Below are 26,165 nucleotides of genomic sequence, written 5' to 3'. Positions count from 1 at the left end.
TTGTATGTACCCTATCATCTTAAAGATGCTTGGAACCTTAGACACATACATTTGCTCTTTTAAATGCACAATCTAGAAGCTGAATGTCTAGGGAACGAGGTGAAGATAGATCCTTCAAGTAATAAATGTAATGAAGATTTCTTCGTATACAAGTTCATTTTCATTATGAACTGATCTCCTTAATAGATTATTATTAGTATTACTTTTCCTTGATGCATGTATTATTATTAAAAAATAATGCAAGCTTAATTTGATATGATGATGTAGCTATTTCAAACGTTTTCAGTTTTACGTGCCAACAAAATTTTGCCTAAAAAGAACAGAACACTATCATTCAATCTTTGTGTTCTCTCTGCCTATTCAAGCATCGATAAAAAAAACAATTTTTATGTGAATTCTTGAAGGTCGCAAATCTGTGATATTCACGAAACGTTACGATTTTTTGTAAAGAGTCAAACCTTTTGTAATTGTTTTATATAGCCTTCCTCAATCGATGTAATAAATATTTTTGATATTGTAGTCTATTCGATCAACTATTGTGCCCTGATTTACACAAAAATACATTAAAAGAAACTACACCTTCACTGCCTTCAAGGTCATCGTTAGAACATGACATTGCGCCATTACGGACGTCCACATCGTACAGAACAAGACTCTGACAACATCTTAAAGAGGTTAATTTATGTCTTAAGCTATTTTATCACAAGTAACTATCAGAACAAGAAGCTAATCTGAATCCATATGAGTCTTTTAACTTACAGTATTTGCATTATATCGTCCACTCATTATTTTCTAGTTTTCCTATGATACAAACTAAAACAAAGTCAACGCTTTACACGTGAAAGATGGATGTCACGTATTATTATCATTAATCGGTTTACAATTTTTCATATATTATTAAGAGAACAAAAAAGGTCTTAATTAATGTAAACATACCACCAGTCTTATTTTAATGGATCTTGTTTTATCACATAGCCTTTCATAATCATATACATAGTTTCCATCTTCTTGAAGCCTAATTGTGTGTGTGTTTGGCTTCTCTGTTCTATATCCTGTTGGCTGCAGGGATGAGAGTCTCAAAGCCACTCCCTGCAATTTATTTTGTTTCGTTTCTAGCTCTATATTTTTCATTCTACACCATAACACCAACTTCTTCTTCAGCCTCCCTGCAAGATCAATTCATCAACTGTCTCCAAAGAAACACAAATGTTGATTTCCCGTTCTTTGCTCCTGCTAAAAACGTCTCTATGTTCAACGAAGTCCTCGAGTCAACGGCTCAGAATCTCCGGTTCTTAACAAAATCCATGCCTAAACCGGGATTCATTTTCACACCTACTCATGAGTCTCATGTCCAAGCTTCCATCATATGTTCCAAGAAACTCGGAATCCATCTGCGTTTCAGAAGCGGTGGTCACGACTACGAAGGCTTGTCTTTTGTCTCACAGATTAAAAAACCGTTTATATTGATGGATCTGTCAAAGATGAGAGAGGTCAACATTAACATCAAAGACAACAGTGCATGGGTTCAGGCTGGTGCTACAGTTGGTGAACTTTATTACAGGTACATAGACTAAGGAAACAAAAACTAATACAATCTTACAAGAACTAAATCATTGGTGGTATATCTGATAGAAACTGTTTTGTTACCTGTAGGATTGCAGAGAAGAGCAAATTCCATGGGTACCCGGCGGGTTTGTGCTCGAGCTTAGGCATAGGAGGGCACATAACAGGTGGTGCATACGGATCAATGATGAGAAAATACGGTCTTGGTGGAGATAATGTGCTAGACGCAAAGATCGTTGATGCCAATGGTAAATTACTCGACAGAACCATGAGGGTGAGGATATGTTTTGGGCGATTAGAGGAGGCGGTGGAGCGAGTTTTGGAGTAATCCTAGCATGGAAGATCAAACTTGTTCCTGTTCCTAAGACTGTAACCGTCTTCACAGTCACCAAACGCTAGAACAAGACGTTGGCAACAAGATTCTTTCCAAGTGGCAAGTGGTCGCAGCGGACAAGCTTGTTGAAGAGCTGTTCATCAGAGTGGTCATTAACGTAGCTGGAAACAATGGGAACAAGACTGTGACAACGTCATACAACGCCCTGTTTCTTGGCGGCAAAGACGCGTTGATGAAAGTTATGAAGAACAGTTTTCCAGAGCTAGGGCTAACACTTAAAGATTGTATTGAAATGAGCTGGATTGAATCCATAGTTTACATTTCTGGTTTCCCAAGCGGCACTCCTACTAATGTTTTGCTTCAAGGGAAGTCGCCTTTCCCAAAGATCAGCTTCAAAGCCAAATCAGATTTCGTGAAAACCCCGATTCCTGAATCAGGGCTCAAAGGTATCTTCAAGAAGTTTCTCAAAGAAGATAACCCATTGATGATATGGAACCCTTACGGAGGAATGATGGCGAAGATCCCTGAATCCGAAATCCCTTTCCCGCATAGAAAAGGAGTCATCTTCAAGATTCAGTATCTAACCGTTTGGCCAGAGAGTGATAAGAGACCAAGCAAGCACATCAACTGGATCAGAGATCTTTACAGTTACATGAAACCTTATGTCTCAAGTAATCCACGGCAAGCTTACGTGAACTACCGTGATCTAGACCTAGGAAAGAACACGAAAAACGCGAGATCGAGCTATGAAAAAGCTCAAGTATGGGGAGGTAAGTACTTCAAAGACAATTTCAATAGATTGGTGAGGATTAAAACAAAGGTTGATCCAGATAACTTTTTCAGACACGAGCAGAGTATCCCACTTATGCACTAACGACAGCTACATAAATCAAATAAGAATAAACTAGAAGAAATCATATAATAATCATTCTTGTGTATTTCACAAACGGTTGTACTTGTAGCTAATCATATAAAGACATGCGTGTAATAATACTTTGTTTCACCTAAAAAATCGAAATGTTGTTTTCTTGGTACCCAATTCATCAATCAACCCTAGAATCGTATTCAAAGGCTTGTTCTCGATTAGAATCGGTAGTTCTGTATACCTGCAGTACGATTCCGAGATGGTAAGAGTCCTTCTTTGTAATCACAGAGAGACGATTTGAAAGTGGCAGAAGAGGAACGAAGAACGGTGCGAGAGAGCAATCCGCCATTGTCTTTGGATTTGGGTTTCACCTCGAAGCTTCTTCAGATGTATTCAATGAATTTGAAGAAACAGATGAAAGTGTTTTTTTCATAGCAGAGACTGTGGCCCTGATTGGTAACTTTGCTGTAGAGACTTTTGCTGTAAAAATTTAACTGTTAAAACTTTAGTGGTTGTTGTTTTTATTGTATGTTTTTCATAGATATAAATTATACTAAAAATAAATTTATGTGGCAATATAATGAATTTTATTTAAAAAATAAAAATTTTAAAATTAAAATACAAAAAATCATAAAAAATTAATAGATAAATATTTTCAACAAATTAAAAAATATAAAGATATGATATAATTGATTATGTGTTATAATGGTTTTTGATGCAAAAATAATTTTGAAAAATGGATCTCAAAATAACAGAAATAAAAAATCTATTTTTAGTGAATTATAATATATTTGTGATAAATTAAACATAGATTGAAAATGAATGTTTTAATCATCATGGATAATAAGAAAGAGAAAAATAACTATAGTTTTATTATTACTAGGTGCTTCCCCACGCAACGCGTGGGTTGTGGTGTAGTTGGTATTTTTTTTTTTTTGGTCTTTTTCATTTTCTCTTTTGTATTATTTTGTTTTAGTTAGGCATCTACGGGCTTTGCCATCACTTGTATTTATACACTATATGTTTATACCATTTCGTTTAGATGTGTACCATTGTGACATTTATTTTTTTATGAATTATGAGGATGTTGTTTCTTGCTTTTGAGGATCCAATCTTATCATTGACTGATATTGTTTCCAATACATTTATTGTATTATAGATTTTCTAACTAACTGCTTATGTAATCCCTTCATACGTTGATGTTGAAATAATAAGTTATTTTTTAAAAATAATTATCTTCCGTGTAAGTGATTATGTTTGTATGCCCATGTTTTGGTCTAATATCAATAAGATTGTTTATGTTTTTCTTTAGTTGGATTTGAAACCAATTTTGAGTTACGCAAATAATGGGTCGAATTATGTTGTTAATAAGTAATATAAATTCTTATGTATGTATATTGTATATATTTGAATATAAGTTTAGCTAACTACAAAATTCTGTAATATTTAAATATAATCTTGAACATATATATAAATATATATATATGTATTTTATTTGTGGGAGGAATGTATGGAATTATTGGATAGTAGTTATTTTTGAGTTAAATGATCTTTAATGTCTTTAAAGTGAGTTAAATATTAATAAATTTTTATATGTGTCTTAACTTTTTTTAAAAGGAATACCAAGTGTTTCCTTCCAAATTTGAAGTGACATAGTATTTTAGTTTTCTTATATGACTAGGTATACACCCGCGGTACACCGCGGGGCTATATTTTTGTTTAGGAATACGTAAATTAAATTAATGATTTATTTTTCTATATATGTAAATAATTAGTTTTATACTTTATAAAGTATTAAATTTCACAGCTCTAATATATTGTATAATTCATATTGTGTGTATCTATTGTTTGACTACGGGTTAATAATTTAAAATACCATTATTGTTATTATAATTCTTTTGGGTAGTCTATTTTTGGTTCTTTGTATTTGTATATACAATGTAGTTTAAATATATGTTGAATACTATTATTTTAAATAGTTAGATGAGTTTACCATAATTTTGCTTCTGTATAATTCTATTGGAAAAACTATTTGTTTTTTTGTTTATGTTTCTTTGTATTTGTATTTACAATGTAATTGAAATATAAATTTAATTTTATTGTTTAAATAATTAGATGAGTTTACCATAATTTGAAATCCATATTTTGTGTGGGCATAAGTTTTTTTTGTCTTCTAAATATCTGTTTGATTTTTCATAATTAGTTGAAATGTTAATTTTGTTCAGTAAATATAAAGTTTGTTGGAAAATACTAATGGACCCGGAAAAGTAAATCTTATAAATTAACGTTGATGGGTTTCTAAATCAGATCAGGCCCATTGTGTTTTTTTTCCTTAACCAAAACAATTGATCGGTGGCCAAATAAAGAAAAATAGAAGACAACAACAACAGAAAATGAAAAAAAAAAAAAAAAGGTTGTCTGAAGAGAAAAAAGCGATTCGACATCATAGATCTGATTCAATCCTCTTTCGGATCAGACAACCTCTATTTCCAAATTGAAAAACCCAGAGTAAGATCCATCATCAATCTGTCTTAATGGAGTACCGGATGTCGTCTTCAATTGATAAGAGAGGTAATCTTCTAAAAACTGTTTAGATCCCGATTTGTTCTAACTTTTTCTGATTATAGCTCTGAATATAATAAACCTGCTTGAATTGCTCTTTTATGTCTGATTCCAGCGTTTCTTCTGAGCAGCGAAATCTATAAACGAATATGGGTGTTCTTTATAAGGTAAGAATCTGAATCTAAATCGGTTTTTTTTTTATTTTTTTTGTTGTTTTCATCTTCTAATGTTTAGATTTATATTGAATTTTTTGTTTCTAATAATTTTGGGCTTTATTAACATATCAGGAACTCTAATGACTTCCACTCAACCAAAGATAAGTAACCCTAAACCCATTTCTTGATTTGTAAATACGTATGACTTTTCTATCTAAAAACTCTAATCTTTTTGTTTTTTGATATTACCTGGTCAGGGTTAAATTACTTTCATTAAGAAGAAGTGAAACAACCCGACCCCCTTTTTTTTTTTAACAATTAAATACAATGTATAATTAAGCATCCCATACTACTTAATTAACCAACCCAAACCACAACTCAACATTAAACCAGCAATAACATTAAGCACAGCGGAAACATACCAATAATACAAAACCAACAACATCATCAATACAATAACATTCCTAACCATTCTATCCGGCAACCTAACATAACACTAACCAAGGTTCCAACAACATAACCAACAAATCCAATAACACACAAACGAGACCCTAAATCATCCTCCTCCTCATTGCCATGATTCTACGTCACAAACCTGCACACCACAAACAACAATTGAGATGCGTAAGTATTATCACAAATACTTAGTGAGGCAATCCTCCCATCTACTGGGCTATACACACAAGCAACTGAGATTCCAATGCTTAACAAATGACAACCAAACACAACAAACCAGGAAAAATCACGAAACAAGCAACTTGGTGTCGACCGACACCAGAGAGGTGTCGATCGACACTGACCAAACATGGTGTCGACCGACACCTAACTGGTGTCGATCGACACTCCCTTCGCAGATGCGAACTGCACGAATCCGAACGACGAACCTCCGTTTCCAATCATCTCCAATCCGTTCCAACCTCACCCAAAACCTTCAGGAACCTATAAGAACCATAACACAACCACCACAAGCAAGAACAACACCACTAACACAACCAATCAAGCAAGAACAACACCACAAAGCACCACCAATCAAGCAAGAACAACAAAGGATTCTCAGGCTTAGATAAGCCATGGTCATGCACTCACCTTATCAACTGATTATAACAACCAATACAACCAGTTGAGACCCTCCTAACGTCTGAAACAGCCCAGAAACACCCGTTAACTATCAAATCGCTCCGGTGAAAAGCTACCCCTAGACGTCACGACGCTTCCCACAAAATTTCAGCACGATCAGGCACCACACGAGACCACGATCTCAGTTACAATCTCCGATGGTCCCAACTCGCGTCTGAGAAAACGTGTCTCACGAAACTTTGAGAACGATTTGATATGCCGAAACTGTTTCCTCCCAAACCCTAACGATTCTGCTCTTTCTCCTTTAATCTCCTTCACACCACAATAGGCTCTCTCCTCTCTCTCTATCTCTAAAAACGGCGACAAGACACCCTAAAAACCTTAATTTGTCGCTTCTCCACTTATAACACGATTTAGGGATTTTCCTTGAACCAAACCAAACCAAACAGCAATTAAAACGAACCGGACCAAACCAGAAAACATGGTGTCGATCGATACACCAAGGGTGTCGATCGACACCCACACCAAAACCTTAAAAATTGGTTCGCGGATGTTACAAGAAGTGTAGAGACAACAATTGGATTTAATTTCGGCGTAAAACTTACCATATAGTTTTGGATTTCTTTTTCCTTGCAAGTAGAGAAATATTTTTCCTACAATGGATCACTAAGGTAATATCTCTATCTTTTGTTTATAATTCTGCGTCATAGTTATCAAATAATTTAGAGTCATCATCGTTTGTTAATTATTTTCTTTTGTTAAAAATGAGGAGAAATATGAGGAACACTAAATCAAAGATGTATGATTATAGCTTTTGAGTGGAGCTTCGAGATATATAATCGAATTGTCTTCTTTTAAAGGTTTTTAGCTATCCATCAAAGTAGATTTTGAATATTATTGTGGTTGACATGGATACCTGTTTAGTTGTTTTTCAAGTTCAAAGTTTCGTTAATTATTTTCTTTTGTTAAAAGTCAGGAGAAATATGAAGAACACTAAATGAAAGATGTTTGATTATAGCTTTTGAGTGGAGCTTCGAGATATATAATCGAATTGACTCTTCTTTGCGCAGGTTTGTAGCTTTCCATCAAAGTAGATTTTGAATATTATCCCCATCGTTGACTTTCTCTACTTTCTTATTGCAAGAACGACAACTAATATAGTACCAAGCCCAGTCTGTGTCAATGGCGTAGACAGTGCAATGAATCCTTGCTTTTCCAATCTGTAGATAGATATTTTTTATTGGTTAGTTTGCATAAATCAATAGAGTTAACATAAGCTTTTAATACCTCAAAAGCACTCTTCAACTCTTCAATAGTTCTCCTAGGATACTCTTCTGCATTTTCAGCTTGGACAGCAGCCATCCCCCACCTTGGTTGTCTCTGACGAAATATGAGAGACAGGCCATCATCTGGGAGCCTGTGACAATTTGATTATATATGTTTAAGTGATTACAATTCGAACTCACTAATTATGGTAAGACATATAATAAAATGTTCATGGAATAGATAATATTACGCGTGTCTGAAAACATCAACTTCATCGAATAGGGGGTTCACATGGACTTGAGATGCATCAAATGAATTAGTCAAAAAGTTTACACCTGACAGAATAAAATCATAAGATGCATGGATCATTAAAATACTTGTATGTTTCGTAAACCATCGAGTCTATTTAAGTATGTGGTATTTTGCATTTGTTCAAATTTCTACAATTCTAATATTTAAATATTATTACCTTTGAAGGATTTTATCTTCACAAATCTGAGGACACAGGTGATGATGCTTCCATCAGAGTCTTGGCAGGATTGCCATACGTGCTCGGCAAAGGGACTCCACAAGGTACATGACATTCTTTCATCTCTATCATATAAAATGAATAGGTTAGATTATTGATTACAAATGTTATCCCACATCAGACCCGCACGTAAGTTAGTTTATTGATTACATATGTTATCCCAAATAATAATCATATAGACATATTAGCATATAAGACTTACGTTTCGTCCCGTAGCTTAAAATAGAGTTTTTTGGTAGGCTTGTTATTTGCTTCGAGGTCCTCCAATTCATCCATACTCACAATTTGACAAATAACCTCTGCATAATCAAACATATAAATATATATTGACTCAAATTAAACAGATGTATCTATATAGATACTTACCAACAAATATGTGGGGATTAGCTCGACCACTGTGGATGAATTTGAACTTAGTTAAGGTAAGGAAGCTAGCATCAGAAACAGGGTCACTGTAACACCTCCGACCCGTTCTAGGCCAAGAACAGACCGAGAGCATCACGTATAGGACTCCCGCAGTCAGCCGACCGAGGTCCCCGGAACACATCTGATCGCCCAAGCCGTCCAACCGCAGATGCCCGTTCCTCGCGTACCATGGCCTAAGGCTTTGCAACCCGTACCGCAATGCGCGAGTTGTGATTAGTCCGGACTAGAGCAATAAATATCATTGGGAGACACGGGGTTTTAAGAAAACATCGCTTTATTGATAATGTTAAATCGAGTAATACATAATATATACAAAAAAACTACATCTTACAAAGGCAAGGAAATCTACACCGGCTGGCCTAACGTCCTTTGAACCCCTAAGGTCTCCCCACTAAGGTTACCTGCAAAAGAGAGTAAGGGATGAGTGCTAATCACTCAGTGAGTTCGGGCTCCCCTAAGCATGAAATCAATCCCATCCCCAAAAACCCAAAATAACAATCAACACACAGCAAGCAATGGAAACAACAAGCAAAGTATACTACAACGAGTATACGCAAACAATATAATTAAACATGCATGTAATCATCTACTCAATCAATCAACCTAGGGCCCTGCGTATTGACCTTCCCTTCCCATAATTCGTGAACACCTATACGAGTAGCCACACAGGCTAAACAAGTACAGAACATCACTCGTTCCGAGTTCCATATTGTGGTGGTAACTCAGGCTACATCGTCATGCAGCAACTCGGCCATAGGGTGCGACCCCGTCATCTCCGAGTCATCGTATCGTTCGTGTGTAGGGATTAACCACTATGCACACACTACTAACCTACGGCCTTTGGGAAGCATCAAGTACGCTACTATACTAACATGCACAATCTACTAATCATGCAACACTAGTAACTAACAAGCAAGCAATCAATAATATAGCAACCGGACAGCATAACGGCAATGCGACTAACCGTCCAGCATCCCGGCTATACCATCCCGATGCTATATCAACACGCAATCACACAATGCAAACAAACAATGCAAGCAAACAATAATATAACAATCGGACAGCATAACGGTAATGCGACTAACCGTCCAGCATCACGGCTATACCATCGCGACGTTATATCAGACAATCATACAAGCAGCATAACAACAATGCAAGCAAGCAATAATGCAATCAATCAATAATGCAAACAATCAATAATATAGCAATCGGACAGCATAACGGCAATGCGAATTAACGTCTAGCATCACGGCTATACCATCGCGATACTATATCAACAAGCAATCATGCAATGTAAGCAAACAATAATGCAAACAAGCAACACAACAAACAATATAGCAAACAACCAACCTAAGAGCATTACTAAATAATTCTAAGTAATACTAACTAACCTCAATCTAATCTAGCCTATAGCAATAAATAAAAGACCCACAAGCAACCAATTAAATCCCTATTTAATTCTAGTTCGCATCAAACAATTAAACAAACAAGCTGGTTAACATGCGTTCTTTGAACAACATGCAACCACATGCAACACACATAACCAGAACTCACCTTGGCCTAATGTTGCGAGAACGACATTCTACCCTTGACGCCTACGCTAGCCCCGATCCGACCAAGCTTTCGCCGACGCGATAAATCTAAGCTTGGACCGAACCAAAACCCTTATAAAAATATTCTAAAAATAAAATAAAACTAAGGGAGGGACTAACTTACCGAACTACCCGACTACCCGGACTTCTCGGACTACCCGGACTACCCGACTCGAACTCCTACGGCCTAGAGCTTAGCGGGAAGGTTTTGGGTTGATTTTGGTGTGAGGAAACAAATGAAGGGGTAAGGGGGTTTATATAGGTGCCCAAGGTCGGTGGTGGAAGCATGAGGTGGCGGATAGGCATCACCGGAGCGCGACACATGTGCGGACACTAATCCAGCTCCGGACGGCGACACATGGCGGATAGGATCGGTCAAACTTATCCAAAAGCCTATCCTTTCCTATTGGATAAGCTTGTCCGATCTTATCCACAACCCTATCCTCGCCTATCGGATAAGCTTGGGCAAGCTTATCTCCCCGTCCATCCTTATCCACTCTCGTCCTTATCCATTCCCGTTGGTAGAGCTGCCTGCCTGGTAGCTAACGGACGCGGACGGTACAGTACGCTGGTGATCACGTCCGGCTATCGGCCAGAAACTTCACCCCCGTACCAAAATCCAATTTGCCCCGTTCATCTTCAATTTTTCTTCGACCAAAAGCTTTATAATTCTCTAAGAAGACTTTGGCCAGCTCCAAAAATTAATTACCCTTTGTCTTGATCGATCCTTACGCGATAGCCGTCCCTCGGCCATTCCGCATAATTTTAGGCCCCGGGGAGGGGTATTACATTCTCCTCCCCTTAAAAGAATTCGTCCTCGAATTCTAAGGCTTAGAATCATCGATCCGACAACCAATCCGTTAGGCACAAGTAAAGCTTGGCGAACACGTAGCGGCTTGTTCGGTAATGGTACCTAAGCAGCGTCTAGTAAGGGATGAGAAGTAATGGCTACGGTACTGGGTGAAACATATCCCACACCCTATGGGACATTCCCGCTACCAACGGTGATGATCTCGTAGAACCGTGACCACACAAGGTCCACGCGTTCACTTAACCCATCAACACGTCTGGCTCAGTCACCCACGTCCTCGTACCACTCCTACATCCGGTTTCCTGACCGCTCGCTATCGACCACTTACCAAAACTGCCCGTCTGGTGGCCCGTCGAAAGTTACCCGTCCGGTCAGGATTCTTCTTCTGGAGCTTCAATCATGATCTTCTTGCAACTCCTTTGGACTCCTTGCTAGTCAGCTTCATCAGTTTTGGTTCCTTAGTATCTTCATGATCTTCTTGCAACCTCTTTGGATTCCTTGTTGATCGGCTTCGCGGCTCCTCCCCTTAGACCAATCTTTGGTCTTTCTTGTATGTCGCTTGGTAGCCTAACCACTTCCACTTTCCTCATTTCCACACGCCTCACTTCCACACATCCCAAGGGTGGTTTCCTAGACAACTAAGGTTTCCTAACCTCTAAGGTTCCGAACTAGACTCCTAAATCTTTGGGAGTACCCAAAAATTACAATCCTAACATTCTACCTACCCAGATCACCCAAAAATAAAACGACCTCTTAAGCTAACACACACACTTGGGGTTACCAATTCCCAAATGTTCCTACTCTTACACTATGCAAGTAAAATAAACAAGCAAGCAAGCAATTCCCACACAACCACACAATCACACAATCAGAGGAATAGTTAGAACCCATACTTACCTGGTGTGGGACCTTTTCAGGCCATGAAGGTTTGGGTAATCTAATCCTAAGGGAAAATCTTGCGATTCACTTCTACCTTCTGCCTATCTATCTCTTTCTTGAGGACAGACCAGTGGGGGACGAGATGATAACAACCCTTGATGGAATGGATGCGTAGTTGGGTAGGGTGCCTTGTAATGACCATATCTTAAGCACTGGGGCAGATGGTTGATTTTATCTCAGACTTGGGCACGCACGATATGAATGCCCAAACTGGCCACATAGATAACATCCGACTTTGATGTTCTTCATTCTTGATTTACGACCTCCTTTCTTGTTCTTATCATTCTTCTTGATTTTTGACTGGCCTCCTTTTGATCTCGAACTACGTCCACCATCTTCTCGCGGTAATGCATCATTCTCTGCGGCTACGGCTTCTTCTACGTTCACTGCTCTTTCGACTAACTCAGGCAGACTTGAGAAAACTACTGCTTGTAGTCTGCTTCGAATCTCCGGTCTTAGGCCACGCATGAATCTTCGAATTATGGCTGCCTTGTCTTCATCACCATAAGATGTATATCTCTGAAGTCTCGAAAATTCTGCTTCGTATTTCCGTACACTCCTCTTAGCTTGCTCTAGCTCCAAAAATTTGGCTTCTAACTTCTCTCTTACTTCTTGTGGAAAATACTTCGTCTTGAAATCTCTTCTAAAGTCTTCCCACGTTGGCTCCTTGTCTCCGTACTGTTTCTCTAAGTTGGTCCACCAATTATCTGCATCTTTCTTCAAATGGTATACGGCAATGTCCTTCTTGTACTCTGGTGGGCATTCCGTTACGGAGAAGTTCTTCTCTAGGCTTTGTAACCATGAATTAGCTGCGAATGTACTCCTTCCACCTTTAAAATAATTTGTTCCCAGATTCTCCATTATCGTTGCAATCTCTACGAACTGAGATGACCTTGATACACTAGGTTGTGTATTTCCCTCTATCGAAGAATTCATCATAAGGTTGTATGATGATTCCAGTGACTGATTTTCTTGAGTTTCCAACTCATCATGTCCTTGGTCCATCATATTACTTGGCCCCAACTCTTGATCATCCATCCATTAATCCAATGGCTTAATGGAAGTATCTGATTCTTCCATTGAGCCGAGTCCCCATAGTCGTCCTTCTTCAACCTTCTGAATAGACATCTGCAGTCAACATCCAAGGGTAAAACCTAACCCATCCTATCCTATATATCTAGCTACTAAAGGACGTACCGGTTTCCTAATTTGCCTTTGCGACTCATTTACTCGATAAAATGTTTGAAAACTGTGCGTCCCGTAAGCATGACGAACCATGCTCTGATACCACTCTTGTAACACCCCCGACCCGTTCTAGGCCTAGAACAGACCGAGAGCATCACGTATAGGACGCCCGCAGTCAGCCGACCGAGGTCCCCGGAACACATCCGATCGCCCAAGCCGTCCAACCGCAGATGCCCGTTCCTCGCGTACCATGGCCTAAGGCTTTGCAACCCGTACCGCGATGCGCGAGTTGTGATTAGTCCGGACTAGACCAATAAATATCATTGGGAGACACGGGGTTTTAAGAAAACATCGCTTTATTGATAATGTTAAATCGAGTAATACATAATATATACAAAAAAACTACATCTTACAAAGGCAAGGAAATCTACACCGGCTGGCCTAACGTCCTTTGAACCCCTAAGGTCTCCCCACTAAGGTTACCTGCAAAAGAGAGTAAGGGATGAGTGCTAATCACTCAGTGAGTTCGGGCTCCCCTAAGCATGAAATCAATCCCATCCCCAAAAACCCAAAATAACAATCAACACACAGCAAGCAATGCAAACAACAAGCAAAGTATACTACAACGAGTATACGCAAACAATATAATTAAACATGCATGCAATCATCTACTCAATCAATCAACCTAGGGCCCTACGTATTGACCTTCCCTTCCCATAATTTGTGAACACCTATACGAGTAGCCACACAGGCTAAACAAGTACAGAACATCACTCGTTCCGAGTTCCATATTGTGGTGGTAACTCAGGCTACATCGTCATGCAGCAACTCGGCCCTAGGGTGCGACCCCGTCATCTCCGAGTCATTGTATCATTCATGTGTAGGGATTAACCACTATGCACACACTACTAACCTACGGCCTTTGGGAAGCATCAAGTACGCTACTATACTAACATGCACGATCTACTATTCATGCAACACTAGTAACTAACAAGCAAGCAATCAATAATATAGCAACCGGACAGCATAACGGCAATGCGACTAACCGTCCAGCATCCCGGCTATACCATCGCGATGCTATATCAACACGCAATCACACAATGCAAACAAGCAATGCAACCAAGCAATAATATAACAATCGGACAGCATAACGGCAATGCGACTTAACGTCCAGCATCACGGCTATACCATCGCGAAGTTATATCAGACAATCATACAAGCAGCATAACAACAATGCAAGCAAGCAATAATGCAATCAATCAATAATGCAAACAATCAATAATATAGCAATCGGATAGCATAACGGCAATGCGACTTAACGTCCAGCATCACGGCTATACCATCGCGATACTATATCAACAAGCAATCATGCAATGTAAGCAAACAATAATGCAAACAAGCAACACAACAAACAATATAGCAAACAACCAACCTAAGAGCATTACTAAATAATTCTAAGTAATACTACCTAACCTCAATCTAATCTAGCCTATAGCAATAAATAAAAGACCCACAAGCAACCAATTAAATCCCTATTTAATTCTAGTTCGCATCAAACAATTAAACAAACAAGCTGGTTACATGCGTTCTTCGAACAACATGCAACCACATGCAACACACATAACCAGAACTCACCTTGGCCTAATGTCGCGAGAACGACATTCTACCCTTGACGCCTACGCTAGCCCCGATCCGACCAAGCTTTCGCCGACGCGATAAATCTAAGCTTGGACCGAACCAAAACCCTTATAAAAATATTTTAAAAATAAAATAAAACTAAGGGAGGGACTAACTTACCGAACTACCCGACTACCCGGACTTCTCGGACTACCCGGACTACCCGACTCGAACTCCTACGGCCTAGAGCTTAGCGGGAAGGTTTTGGGTTGATTTTGGTGTGAGGAAACAAATGAAGGGGTGAGGGGGTTTATATAGGTGCCCAAGGTCGGTGGTGGAAGCATGAGGTGGCGGATAGGCATCACCGGAGCGCGACACATGTGCGGACACTAATCCAGCTCCGGACAGCGACACATGGCGGATAGGATCGGTCGAACTTATCCAAAAGCCTATCCTTTCCTATCGGATAAGCTTGTCCGATCTTATCCACAACCCTATCCTCGCCTATCGGATAAGCTTGGGCAAGCTTATCTCCCCGTCCATCCTTATCCACTCTCGTCCTTATCCATTCCCGTTGGTAGAGCTGCCTGCCTGGTAGCTAACGGACGCGGACGGTACGGTACGCTGGTGATCACGTCCGGCCATCGGCCAGAAACTTCACCCCCGTACCAAAATCCGATTTGCCCCGTTCATCTTCAATTTTTCTTCGACCAAAAGCTTTATAATTCTCTAAGAAGACTTTGGCTCAGCTCCAAAAATTAATTACCCTTTGTCTTGATCGATCCTTACGCGATAGCCGTCCCTCGGCCATTCCGCATAATTTTAGGCCCCGGGGAGGGGTATTACAGTCACTGTCCATGACCATAGTTCCATTGGTAAATGACATCTTGTACAGATGCGAGGTTGGTCTGAATTGACCAGTTGCATAGCTGAGTGAAAATGTCTCAATGAAAACCCAGTTACCAATAGGAAGTCTATTGACATATTTGTTTAGCAATTCCTTCTTCACAGATGCATGATTCTTTTTACTCTGCATCAATGAAAGACATAAGATCCATTAGTAATAGAAAATAATTGTAACATTCGATAACGTAAACAGTAGACCTTACCATCGAGTCTGACAACACCAACTCAAGTGTTTCACCACCATTTAGATGCCATGAATGGATGACCTTGACTTGAACCCTCCATGAGGTTTTGTAGGGGCGAACGTCTTTCAAGAAAGCAAAGGTAGCAGCCATAATGTGAGTGATGTTTTTGATGTGTTTGCTTATGTTTAATTTTCGTTAAGGTGGGTATTATTTATAAAGAAACCCGATTAGGTCATAGAATAAATTTGTGAAGATATGAAGAAGATATGATGAGACGATAATTAGAGAGAAAATCTTGTCAATTGGTTTTTTTATGGAATCTTTAGGGGATATGTTATATTTAAAATTTATTTCTGTTTAGGTTGATTGATATTTGAGTAGCGTAATTGTTGGAGCAGATTTTTGGAAATCAAGCAGTTTAAACAGAATTCGTGGAGAAGATTGTAAGGCAAGAAAATCTTTGTCATTTAATTGTTACGAATAAACGGGTGAGAGGAGAAGGTGTAATCGTGTTCTTGAGAATGTTACAACTTTCGATAGAGGCTGGGCTTGGCCCAATTGTTTTTTGTAATCAACAAATCGTGTGACCCAAAAAGAATATTTGTTTGTAAGGTATTAAAGACTGTGGCAGGGTTGTAAATAAGTTGGAAGTCCAGGATTTATTCTATAAATGTTTCTGAAAATGTATATATAGATTTTATGAACTTCAATGTAAAAGTTTTTCAAAGTAATAAGTACACTCACACTGATTGAATTATAAAATTTGGAGAAATGTTTATTTCGATTAATCATCTGCTCTTTTAAATATATTAAATAAGTATGTTGTTGTTCCTACAAATATGACAACATATATTATAGTTTAACCATGGAGTTAAGAAATGGAAATGGAACTTGTGATTGCAAGACAAAATGCTTATATATATTATGTTACACATTGATCGTTTAAAAATGAATAGGAACATCTAATTCTCAAATAAAGTTGATTTTTTGTTAAAACCAACATATGTGAATTTAAATTTAACTATGCAAATTTAAAAAATAAATATGAATAGATTAGAAAGACAAGAAATATAAAAGAAATATTTTATTTTTATATAAATAAAATAAAAATTGAAAACAATGTTAAATATATATAATACTTTCTAAATTAAAATATAGAATCAAACTCTTACAAGTTACAATATATATGAGATATAACAACATTTGATATTGGTAGAAGAGGAGGAGAGAATGATTACTATAAGATGGTAATCCAAATTAGATAATGGAGATGAATCTTTAAAAATAGAACAATGTAAAATATATATATATATACATATATATAATACTGTCTAAATTAAAATATAGAATCAAACTCTTACAACACATATGAGATATAACAACATTTGATATTGGTGGGAGAGGAGGAGAGAATGATTACTTATAAGATAATAATCCAAATTAGATAATGGAGATAAATTTTTTAAAATAAGAACAATGTAAAATATATATCATGTAGTCTCTAAAATTAAAATTTAGCATTAAAAATTTACAATGATATTTCATTTTTTTTTTACATCCCATACAACAACAATAAGAAATCAAAAATAACAAAAAATATGAAAAATGATTTGAGGTATTGTAGAAGAGAATGAGAGAATGTGAAAATGGATAGTAAAAGAATGCCAATATGAGAGAATGCTTATTTATATGATAAGAAATGATGGAAGTTACATTTAGAATTATGGAGTTACAATAGTAATTTATTGTGTTTAAATAAAATTGAGTGGAAGAATATGATTAATGTATAATTTATTTTACTTTCAGTTATAATTTTATTTTAATGTGTGAGTTCAATGTATTGTGTTTTTAAATATTGTTTAAAGCAATTAGAAAGCAAATAAAAAATAAAAAAATTAGAAAACATTAAAAGAAAATCAACCAATAAGGAGAAACTAAAACCTTACTTTTATATATATGATATATTACTTTAAACTTTGAAATGAGAAATATATTATAAATAATAATTTTACATGAGAAAATATTAATTTAGCCAACCAAAATATGAATATAAGTTTAGCCAACCAAAATAAATAAAAATATTAAAATTTAACCAAAAATATTTTCTCGATAAATAAGTTAGTAGGAGGAATGAATTAATGTACAATTATTGGATAGGAGTTACATTTAAGTTAAATGGAGTTACATGTTTTTAATTATAAATAAATATTTTAATTTTTTATAACCTAAAATAAAAGGAATACCAAGTGGCCAAATCAAAATTCACATGATTTGGTTGTTTGTTGATATAAACTCAACACTTACACATAATATTTCAAAATAAAAAATATTACTTTTGAAGTGATAAACTAAATTAGTTTTCTTAAAAAATTATATGAATTCTTCAATCTCAATAATTTTTAAAACCCCAAGGATAACTTATATTTTTTTGATTTTCACTCATCAATTTAATTTATAGTGCTAGATTTCATACTAATGATTTTATCTTTAGAGAATTTAGTGAAATGATATTTTATTTTTATATTTAAGTTCCAGTTGAATATGTTTTGTTTTTTGAATCATTTTTTATTTTGATTAAATACACAAAAAACCAATTGTTTAATTATGTTATTTTTTTTTCAAAAACCTCAAATCATAAAATATATATATATATATATATATTATATTGATCTTTGCAGATTTATCAATTGGATCACAAAACAAAATAGTCTTTATAAATGGATAATTATATTGATCTTTAAATATTATATTGATCTTTATAAATTATTAGAAATGATACATGAATATGTGAGATAACCAGAGACATAATAGATAATTAGATATGGATCATTTCAACTTTATGATCTTATTGTGTGGTGAATATTGTAAGAAAATATGAAAATAATGACTTATAAGATGTTAATATAAAATAGAAAATGGAGATAAACCTTTTAAAATATTTAAAAATATATATAAGATATACATATCATACAAACTCTAAAACTAAGCTTTTACAATGATATTTGATTTGATTTTTTATAACCCATACAACAACAATAACAAAAAAAAACAAAAAAAAAGAGATTTGAGAGTAGTGGAAGAAGATGAGAGAATGAAAGAGTGATAGACTAAGAGAATAAGATAATGAGTATTAGGAAGAGAAATGATGAAAAATTACATTTAGAAAAATGAGAATTACAATTCTAATTTATTGTTTTGTTTTAATACAATTGATTAATACAACTTAGTGGAGAAATAAAGTAAATGCATAATTTATAGGGAGAATTTATATGATTTCAGTTTTATATTATGTGAGTTAAATGTGAAAATTAATTATTTTTAAATTTGTGTTTTAATATAAATAATTTTTTTTGTTAAGTGGACTAATAAGGAGAGAGTGAAACCTTACTTTTATATATATGATTTATTTTTTTACAGCCAAAAAGTCTCACATTTGTGACTTAAAAAAATGTGTACGTACAAACTTAAAAAGTGGGCAGTTAGACTTGACTTTTAAAAATAATTAAGCAATAAAAGCATGATTGGTAAAATTTTGGCTTTTAAGACTTCAAATTAATTTTAAAGTCTTAAAAGTCTCTCCCAATCAGAGCCTATGTTCAGATGAAGCCCAATAAAAATTAAAAAAAACGGAACCCAATAAGAAAATAAGATCCGTTTCTCAGAATTTTTTTAAAAATAATAATAATAATTAAATGCATTATCAAGTTCTGGAAGAGTTTTTGGTTTCTGTTTTTCAAAAACTCATTGTCATATCCATCAAGTTTTCAAAAATTTAGCAAAATACTTTTGCCATTCCTCCATTCAAGATTTTAGATATTTTATAACTTAGGGACTCTAGTTTTTACTTCAACTATGTTATTTTTCTCAAAAATCAAAAACTGTTTTTTTAGATTTTTTTGATACAAAAATCTAAAAGCAAAATTTAAAATCTGAAATCCAAAAAACTAAAGCCTTGAAATTTTAATACTTTTAAAGTAGATTTTAGTTTTGATTTGACTAAAAATCTAATTTATTGCCATTTTAAGATTTTTTAAAAATTGGTTTGCCTAAAAAATAAGGAATCTTTAAAAAAAAAGGAATCTAAGTTTTGGGAGATTTTACCCATTTTCAAAGAAAAATCAAAACCATTTTATATTGGTTTCTCTCGTTAGTATTTTTCTTTAATTTTTCAGTTTTTATTATATACATATTTTTAATTTTCTAAACCTTTTAACAAAAATCAAATATGTATAAACCAAAAACTAAAATCCAAAAATCATTCCATTCATGGTCTACCAAATCCTAAAACCGAAATAGAAAACATCATCCATTCATGACCAAATTTAAATTCTTTTAGTTAACAAAATAAAAACCCATGATACGAAAAACTATAATCACATATAATTAGGCTTCAACATATAAAACATTTATCACAAAAACATGCATATAAGTGGGGAAGATTGGCAATCGGCACAATAATCGTGGCTCTTGGAGGTACGTTGGTGTGGATCTTCAAAGAAATGCTCAGAACGACATGGAGGAGGATAGTGAGAAGTGATGGTGTCAGTGATGTTGTGAGCGCGACCACCGGAAATAGAGATGGAAGTCCAGTTTAGGTTTAGGGATTATTAAGAATATTATAAATGTAATGTTTGACTATTTTTAATTTAATAATTGTGTTTACTTAAATTATCTCTGCATCATTACATGATTAATTAAAGTAAACATAGGACTTACGAGAAATCTTATTGTGATACTTCAATCGAATTTTTCCCTTGTCTTAACCCAAATTTCCATCCGACTCGTATTTTCTAAACCTGCATAGATTTGTTCAACTTTCTTTACCGATTAATAGAAAGAAACTAAATAATAAGCTCAGCGGCTCTTTAGGGTAAGAAACATTTCCTCTTATTTCCTTGATTTATTAAGGTTACATCACTTGTCTTTATATAGACATTACATCATTAGGGTTTTCCTTCATATGACAGCTCACTCATCACATAGGCTGAGACACTCAAATCTATTCTTCAATTGCATTGGTTCCGTGCAGTCAATTGTCCTCTTTGCTTTACTGGTTTTGTCTACTTGTGCAGGTGGAGGAGACCGTTGGAAAGGTAGAGAAGCTGGAGTGTTAATGGGCTCTTCTTTAATGGGCTTGACAGTAGCAGGCTGATGTGTGGTAAGGCCTGTTATTGTTTTAATCACTTCAGCAGGCTTAATGGGCCTATCGATAACGGACTGATGTTTGGTAGAGCCCGCTATCGTTTTATCTTCTTCACTCCTTGAAGTTATCGTTTCACCTTCCTTCTTTATTGCGATCTTGACAGGGAGAGTCGGAGCTCGAGCGATCGGTGTTGCTGCGATCTTGTTTGGAGCTTGATGAGTCTTACTAATACTCCCCCGCAAACTCTGTGTGGGAGGGAGGACCACACCGAGTTTGTACCTGAGTTCACTGAACGGTCGGAAAGGAAGCGACTTCGTGAAGATGTCGGTGATCTGATGATGACCAGGTATGTGCTTCACCAAAACTGTTCCAAGTGCGACCTTCTCTCTCACATAGTGGTAGTGATTCAGGAAGTGCTTACTCTTTTTGTGAAAAGCAGGATTGGCGGAGAGATACACTGCGGACAAGTTATCACAGTATAACTCTGGAGGTTGATACTGAGGAATTCCCAGTTCTTTGAGGATGTTACAAATCTAGGAGATCTCAGCAGCAGCATCGGACATAGCTCTGTATTCAGCTTCGGTGGAACTTCGAGCCACAGAGTCCTGTTTCTGAGATGCCCAGGAGATCAAATTAGTGCCAAGGTAAGAACAATATCCGCCTGTTGATCTGCTTGTTTCCGCACAACCACCATGATCACTGTCACTGTAAACCCTTAAGGTGCTGCTTGTGTGTTTGTTGAAGTTAAGCCCCATAGTGATTGTACCTTTTATGTAACGCAGGATCCGTTTGAGAAGATGAAAGTCAGCAAACGTTGGAGCATGCATTTTCTGACATACAAAGTTCACCGCAAATTGAATGTCGGGACTTGTAAGTGTCAGGTATTGTAACTTCCCTGCTAGGCTTCGAAAATACGAAGGGTTTGTGAATGGTTCCTTATTCTTAGCCCTTGTATTTTCTAGTTGTTCAGGCAAGGGTGTGGCAACAGAGGAGCATTCACTCATAGCTGCAACAATCAATAGATCTTCTGCGTACTTCTGCTGAGACAGAAAAAGTCCTGAGGGATGGAAGTGAGCTTGGATGCCGAGGAAGTAATGCATTTGGCCTAGATCCTTCATACGAAACTGAGTGTTGAGAGAATCTAGGAAGGTGGTCATAGCAGGAGAGCTGTTTCCTGTGATAAGCATGTCGTCTACATAGAGCAGAAGCACGATGACTGCTCCATCCCGTTTGTAAACGAAGAGAGATGGGTCTGGTATGCTGCAGGTAAACCCAAACTCTAATAGAAAAGTGCTGAATTTGTCATACCAAGCTCGCGGGGCTTGCTTTAGCCCGTAGAGTGATTTTCTCAGTCGACACACATGGTTTGGTTTTTCAGGGTCAACAAAACCAGCCGGCTGTTTCATATATACTGTCTCGGTGAGGTCTCCATGGAGAAAGGCGTGCTCAACATCCATTTGTTTTATGTCCCAACCTCTTTTGGTAGCCATATCCAAGACAGCTCTGACTGTTGCTGTGCGGACTACTGGACTGTATGTTTCCAGGTAATCAATTCCTTCTTCTTGATTAAAACCTTGGGCAACCAACCGAGCTTTGAGTTTCTGTAATGACCCATCTGCATTTCTTTTTGTTCTGAACACCCAATTACTTCCTAACACGTTCATTTCTGGTGTAGGAGGTGTCAAGTCCCAAGTGTTTGCTACTTTGCAGTTTCCCATTTCAGTTCCCATTGCACTATTCCAACCAGGGTGTTTAAGAGCTTCAGCCACAGTTTTTGGTTCTGGATAAGATACTTTATGAGACAATAGGGCGTACCTCGGATTTGGCTTTCGTATCCCATCTTTCAGTCTTGTTGTCATTCCATGGCTTGGCATAGTTTTACTAACCACTTCTGCAGTGTTTTGAGAACTTTGAACAGATAATGCAGGAGATGCCACGGAGCTTGGGACTTGAGTTGGAGAGCTTGAGCTTGAGGAAACTGAGGTGGGTGTACTCAAACTCTTAGTTGTTGATTTCGGTGTTTTATGTGTCACGGGAGCTTGATCAGTTGTGATTGTAGGAGAATTAACAGAAGGAGTCACAGGTGAGGATGGAGTAGAGACCATGGATGTGTCAGCACCCTGAGGATCTTGCTGAGAAGTAGCGGAGGGAGTGGAAGGTGCAGATGCGTCAGAGCACTGAGAATTCTGCAGTGGAGTATCCATCCTGATAGGAGAGGAAGAAAAGCTGTTGCCAATAGAGTCAGGATCGGAGCCTGTCGTACACTCAGGACTTTCCTCCAATCCTTCAGTAGACACAACCTGCGATCTTGTGCTAGGTAATGGTGGAAAATCTTCTGGTGAAAACAGTGGTTTATTGCTTTGTTGTTCATCTTCTGTTGCTTCTGATCCCTTTTTCTGGTTTTGTTGAGGGAAACTCTTGTACCAAGCAGTCATGAGTGGAGTACATCGTTGTGAGGCATTGGAAAGCATGGTTGAGAAGGGAAAAACCTCTTCATCAAAGATCACGTGCCTGCCAATATAAACACGACCAGTAGAAGGTAGTAAACACCTGTAACCCTTGTATTTCTCATTGTACCCCAAGAATACACATTTTAAAGATCGAGGATCAAACTTTGTTGCAGTGTAGTCACGGAGAGTTGGATAACAAGCACAGCCAAATACCCGAAGAGCAGTATAAGAAGGAGTTCGACCTGTTAAGACTTCATATGGACTTCGACTTTGATCCAAAGCAGTAGTGGGAAGAAGATTAATGAGAAAGTTTGCTGTATAGAATGCTTCTACCCAATACTTCTGAGGTATGCTACTTTGGAACATCATTGATAGCCCTAACTCCACAATATGTCTGTGTTTTCTCTCTGCTAATCCATTTTGTTGAGGTGTGTGTGGACAGGAGATGAGCTGTTGGATACCATGCTTCTGCAGATGAGCTGTGAACTCTTTGCTGACAAACTCACCACCACCATTGATATATCATGGTTTTTACGGTTTTTAGCCATGATATAAGTGTGCTTTTTGAGTCTTTTGATTTGTTTCTAGGTTATTTTTGAGTCTTAACAGGTTATTTAGGAATTTGGCACGAATGGAGCAATATGGAACAATCTGGATCATTTTGGAGCACTTTACCGAAGGAAATCAAGTTGAAGTCGGATCAGAGACCAAGCATCGATCGACACCACTTAAGGAGCATCGATCGACACTCGTGTTTACCCGACGAGAGAACAACAAATTTGGAAGTTTTACAAATTTGCCCTAAGTCTTCTATAATTGCAACATAAGCCCCTGGACGTATTTTAGGATGTATATATATTGTTTTTGGGTTTTAGAAACCCTTAAGCTATTTTTCTAGCAGTTTTTGAGAGAAGGATATTGAGAGCTTTTGGAGAGATAGATCTGAATTCTTTGTAGAGAGAAGATTTCTTGAACTCCCTCTTTTACTTTTAATATCTAAAAAAAAAAAAAAAAAAAAAAAAAAAAAAAAAAATTTAACACTGAAAGGTACCAATTTTACACTGATATTGATTTTCCACAAGTGCTTGAAAACCGTAGAAAGTTTTCAAGAAATCAGATTTGAGCTTTAGAGGATATAGCCAGCAAAACCTTGAGTAATTGTCAATAAATATCACATAATATTTAAAGCCTTGAACTGACATTATTGGTGAAGGACCCCATAGATCACAGTGTATTCTTTCCAGGGGTCTAGTAGCTACAAAAGTTGAAGCAGAAAGTGGTAATCTTGCACTCTTTCCAAGTTGACAAGCTTCACAAACTTTATTGATACTCTTATTGCTGATAACTATGGCCTTTATTGCAGATAACTGTTGGAGAACTTGCGTGTGAGGATGCCCTAACCTCTTATGCCAAATGTCCTCGGTTGCATTTTGTTGTCTTGAGGAGAAGTTGACTTGGAAGGTAGCACAACCACAACCACGTAAGTTTCCTATTGTATAGAGTCCATTACTGTGCCTTCCCTTTGTTAACAACCCCCTTGTTGCCTTATCATATATACGCACATCATCACAATCAAATTGAAAACCACAAGGATAATCTGTTGTAAGCTTTGAAACAGATAACAGGGATTTAGCAATGCCAGGACAAACAAGAACATCGTTAAGAGGTAAGTTACCAGAGGTTGAAGGAAGGCTTGCTGAACCGGTATGCGTGATTGGTAAGAAACTTCCATCCCCCATCATTACGGCATCATTTCCCTCATAGGTTTGTGACTGATGCAGGTGATGGGGCGTGTTGGTTACATGAGAAGTTGCACCGGTGTCTGACACCCATTCATTCCCGTGAAGATCTGTGACATCAGTAATCTGAAGGGCAGCCAATGCTTGAGGAACAGTGTCAAACTGATAACTGTTGTCAAACCTGTGCCAGCACTTTGAAGCAGGGTGACCTGGTTTACCGCAGATTTGACAAATCACTCTGGTAGGTCCACCAGTCTCTTGTGATATTTGCTGATGAAACCCTCGTCCCTTTGTTGTGAAATTGTTACGACCACCTCGATTACCACCACGTGAACTACCTCTTCCTCTGTTGCTGTTGTTGTAGTGACCAGAAGCATTATTTGGACCAAAGGTGTTAAACGCCATGTGTGGGGAGACCTCTGATCCAGTGTTGTAGCTTGCAAGGCGGTCTGAGTAACTGATAAGTCTTGACATTACCGCATCTAAGGTCAGTGAAGGTTGGGTGTCCATTGTTCCTTCTACAGAGGTTTTTATAGGTTCATATTCCCTACCTAAGCCTTTAAGCGCAGCAAAGATCTTCATCTGTTCACTAACCGGACTACCAATAGAGGCAAGTTGCTCACAGACATGTTTTATCTCTTTAAGATACTCTTCCATTGACTTATCTAACTTCTCAACAGTTTGTAACTTGTGTTGTAGCTCAAAAAGTCGAGAAGCAGATACCTTGTTAAAGTGTTGAGCTAACGCAGACCAGAGCTCTTGTGCTGTTGTGGTATGGACTACATCACGCAGGATGTCCTCAGAGAGAGATCCTAGCAGCC

General features: G+C 37.1%; 1 protein-coding gene, 2 long non-coding RNA genes and 1 pseudogene across 52 annotated transcripts; 3 read left to right on the top strand and 1 right to left on the bottom strand.

The window, feature by feature from the left end:
- Positions 1-831: 831 nt before the first annotated feature.
- LOC147919645 (uncharacterized) lies at positions 832-1,781 on the bottom strand. The gene is made up of 2 exons (XR_015592437.1): positions 1,648-1,781; positions 832-1,472 (listed from the first exon to the last, which is right to left on the bottom strand). It is a non-coding gene; the product is annotated as an uncharacterized LOC147919645 (long non-coding RNA).
- On the top strand, positions 1,068-1,891 carry LOC104771600 (berberine bridge enzyme-like 26). Its single transcript, XM_087504265.1, has 2 exons — positions 1,068-1,561; positions 1,654-1,891. Exons 1-2 carry the CDS (start codon positions 1,068-1,070, stop codon positions 1,889-1,891), a joined length of 732 nt encoding a protein of 243 aa, XP_087360391.1.
- A 214-nt stretch (positions 1,892-2,105) lies between these two features.
- On the top strand, positions 2,106-2,771 carry LOC147919644 (berberine bridge enzyme-like 26 pseudogene; annotated as a pseudogene).
- Positions 2,772-5,067: 2,296 nt separating this feature from the next.
- Positions 5,068-16,774, top strand: LOC104771598 (uncharacterized). Of its 50 annotated transcripts, none has more exons than XR_015592436.1 (11): positions 5,117-5,333; positions 5,440-5,491; positions 5,612-7,227; positions 7,368-7,416; positions 7,529-7,626; positions 7,701-7,799; positions 7,903-8,030; positions 8,105-8,201; positions 8,300-8,395; positions 16,021-16,151; positions 16,374-16,774. It is a non-coding gene; the product is annotated as an uncharacterized LOC104771598 (long non-coding RNA). The 50 variants fall into 50 exon arrangements; XR_015592419.1 differs by having other exon boundaries at positions 7,329-7,416; positions 7,873-8,030; positions 16,125-16,165; positions 16,411-16,774; XR_015592400.1 differs by having other exon boundaries at positions 7,329-7,416; positions 7,873-8,030; positions 16,021-16,165; positions 16,411-16,774.
- Positions 16,775-26,165: the final 9,391 nt, after the last annotated feature.

This window comes from Camelina sativa, chromosome 20 (assembly GCF_030686135.1).
Source record: "Camelina sativa cultivar CO46 ecotype springtype chromosome 20, ASM3068613v1".
NCBI classification, from domain to species: Eukaryota; Viridiplantae; Streptophyta; class Magnoliopsida; order Brassicales; family Brassicaceae; genus Camelina; species Camelina sativa.
Note: the sequence above shows the minus strand (reverse complement) of the source record. Positions and strands in the feature narration are given on the sequence as shown.

Excerpts from the sequence above, each read along its gene's own strand:
- LOC104771600 (XM_087504265.1), top strand. The coding sequence starts at position 1,068 with ATGAGAGTCTCAAAGCCACTCCCTGCAATTTATTTTGTTTCGTTTCTA. Across the intron at positions 1,562-1,653 it reads GTTGGTGAACTTTATTACAG|GATTGCAGAGAAGAGCAAAT; the intron begins GTACATAGACTA and ends TGTTACCTGTAG.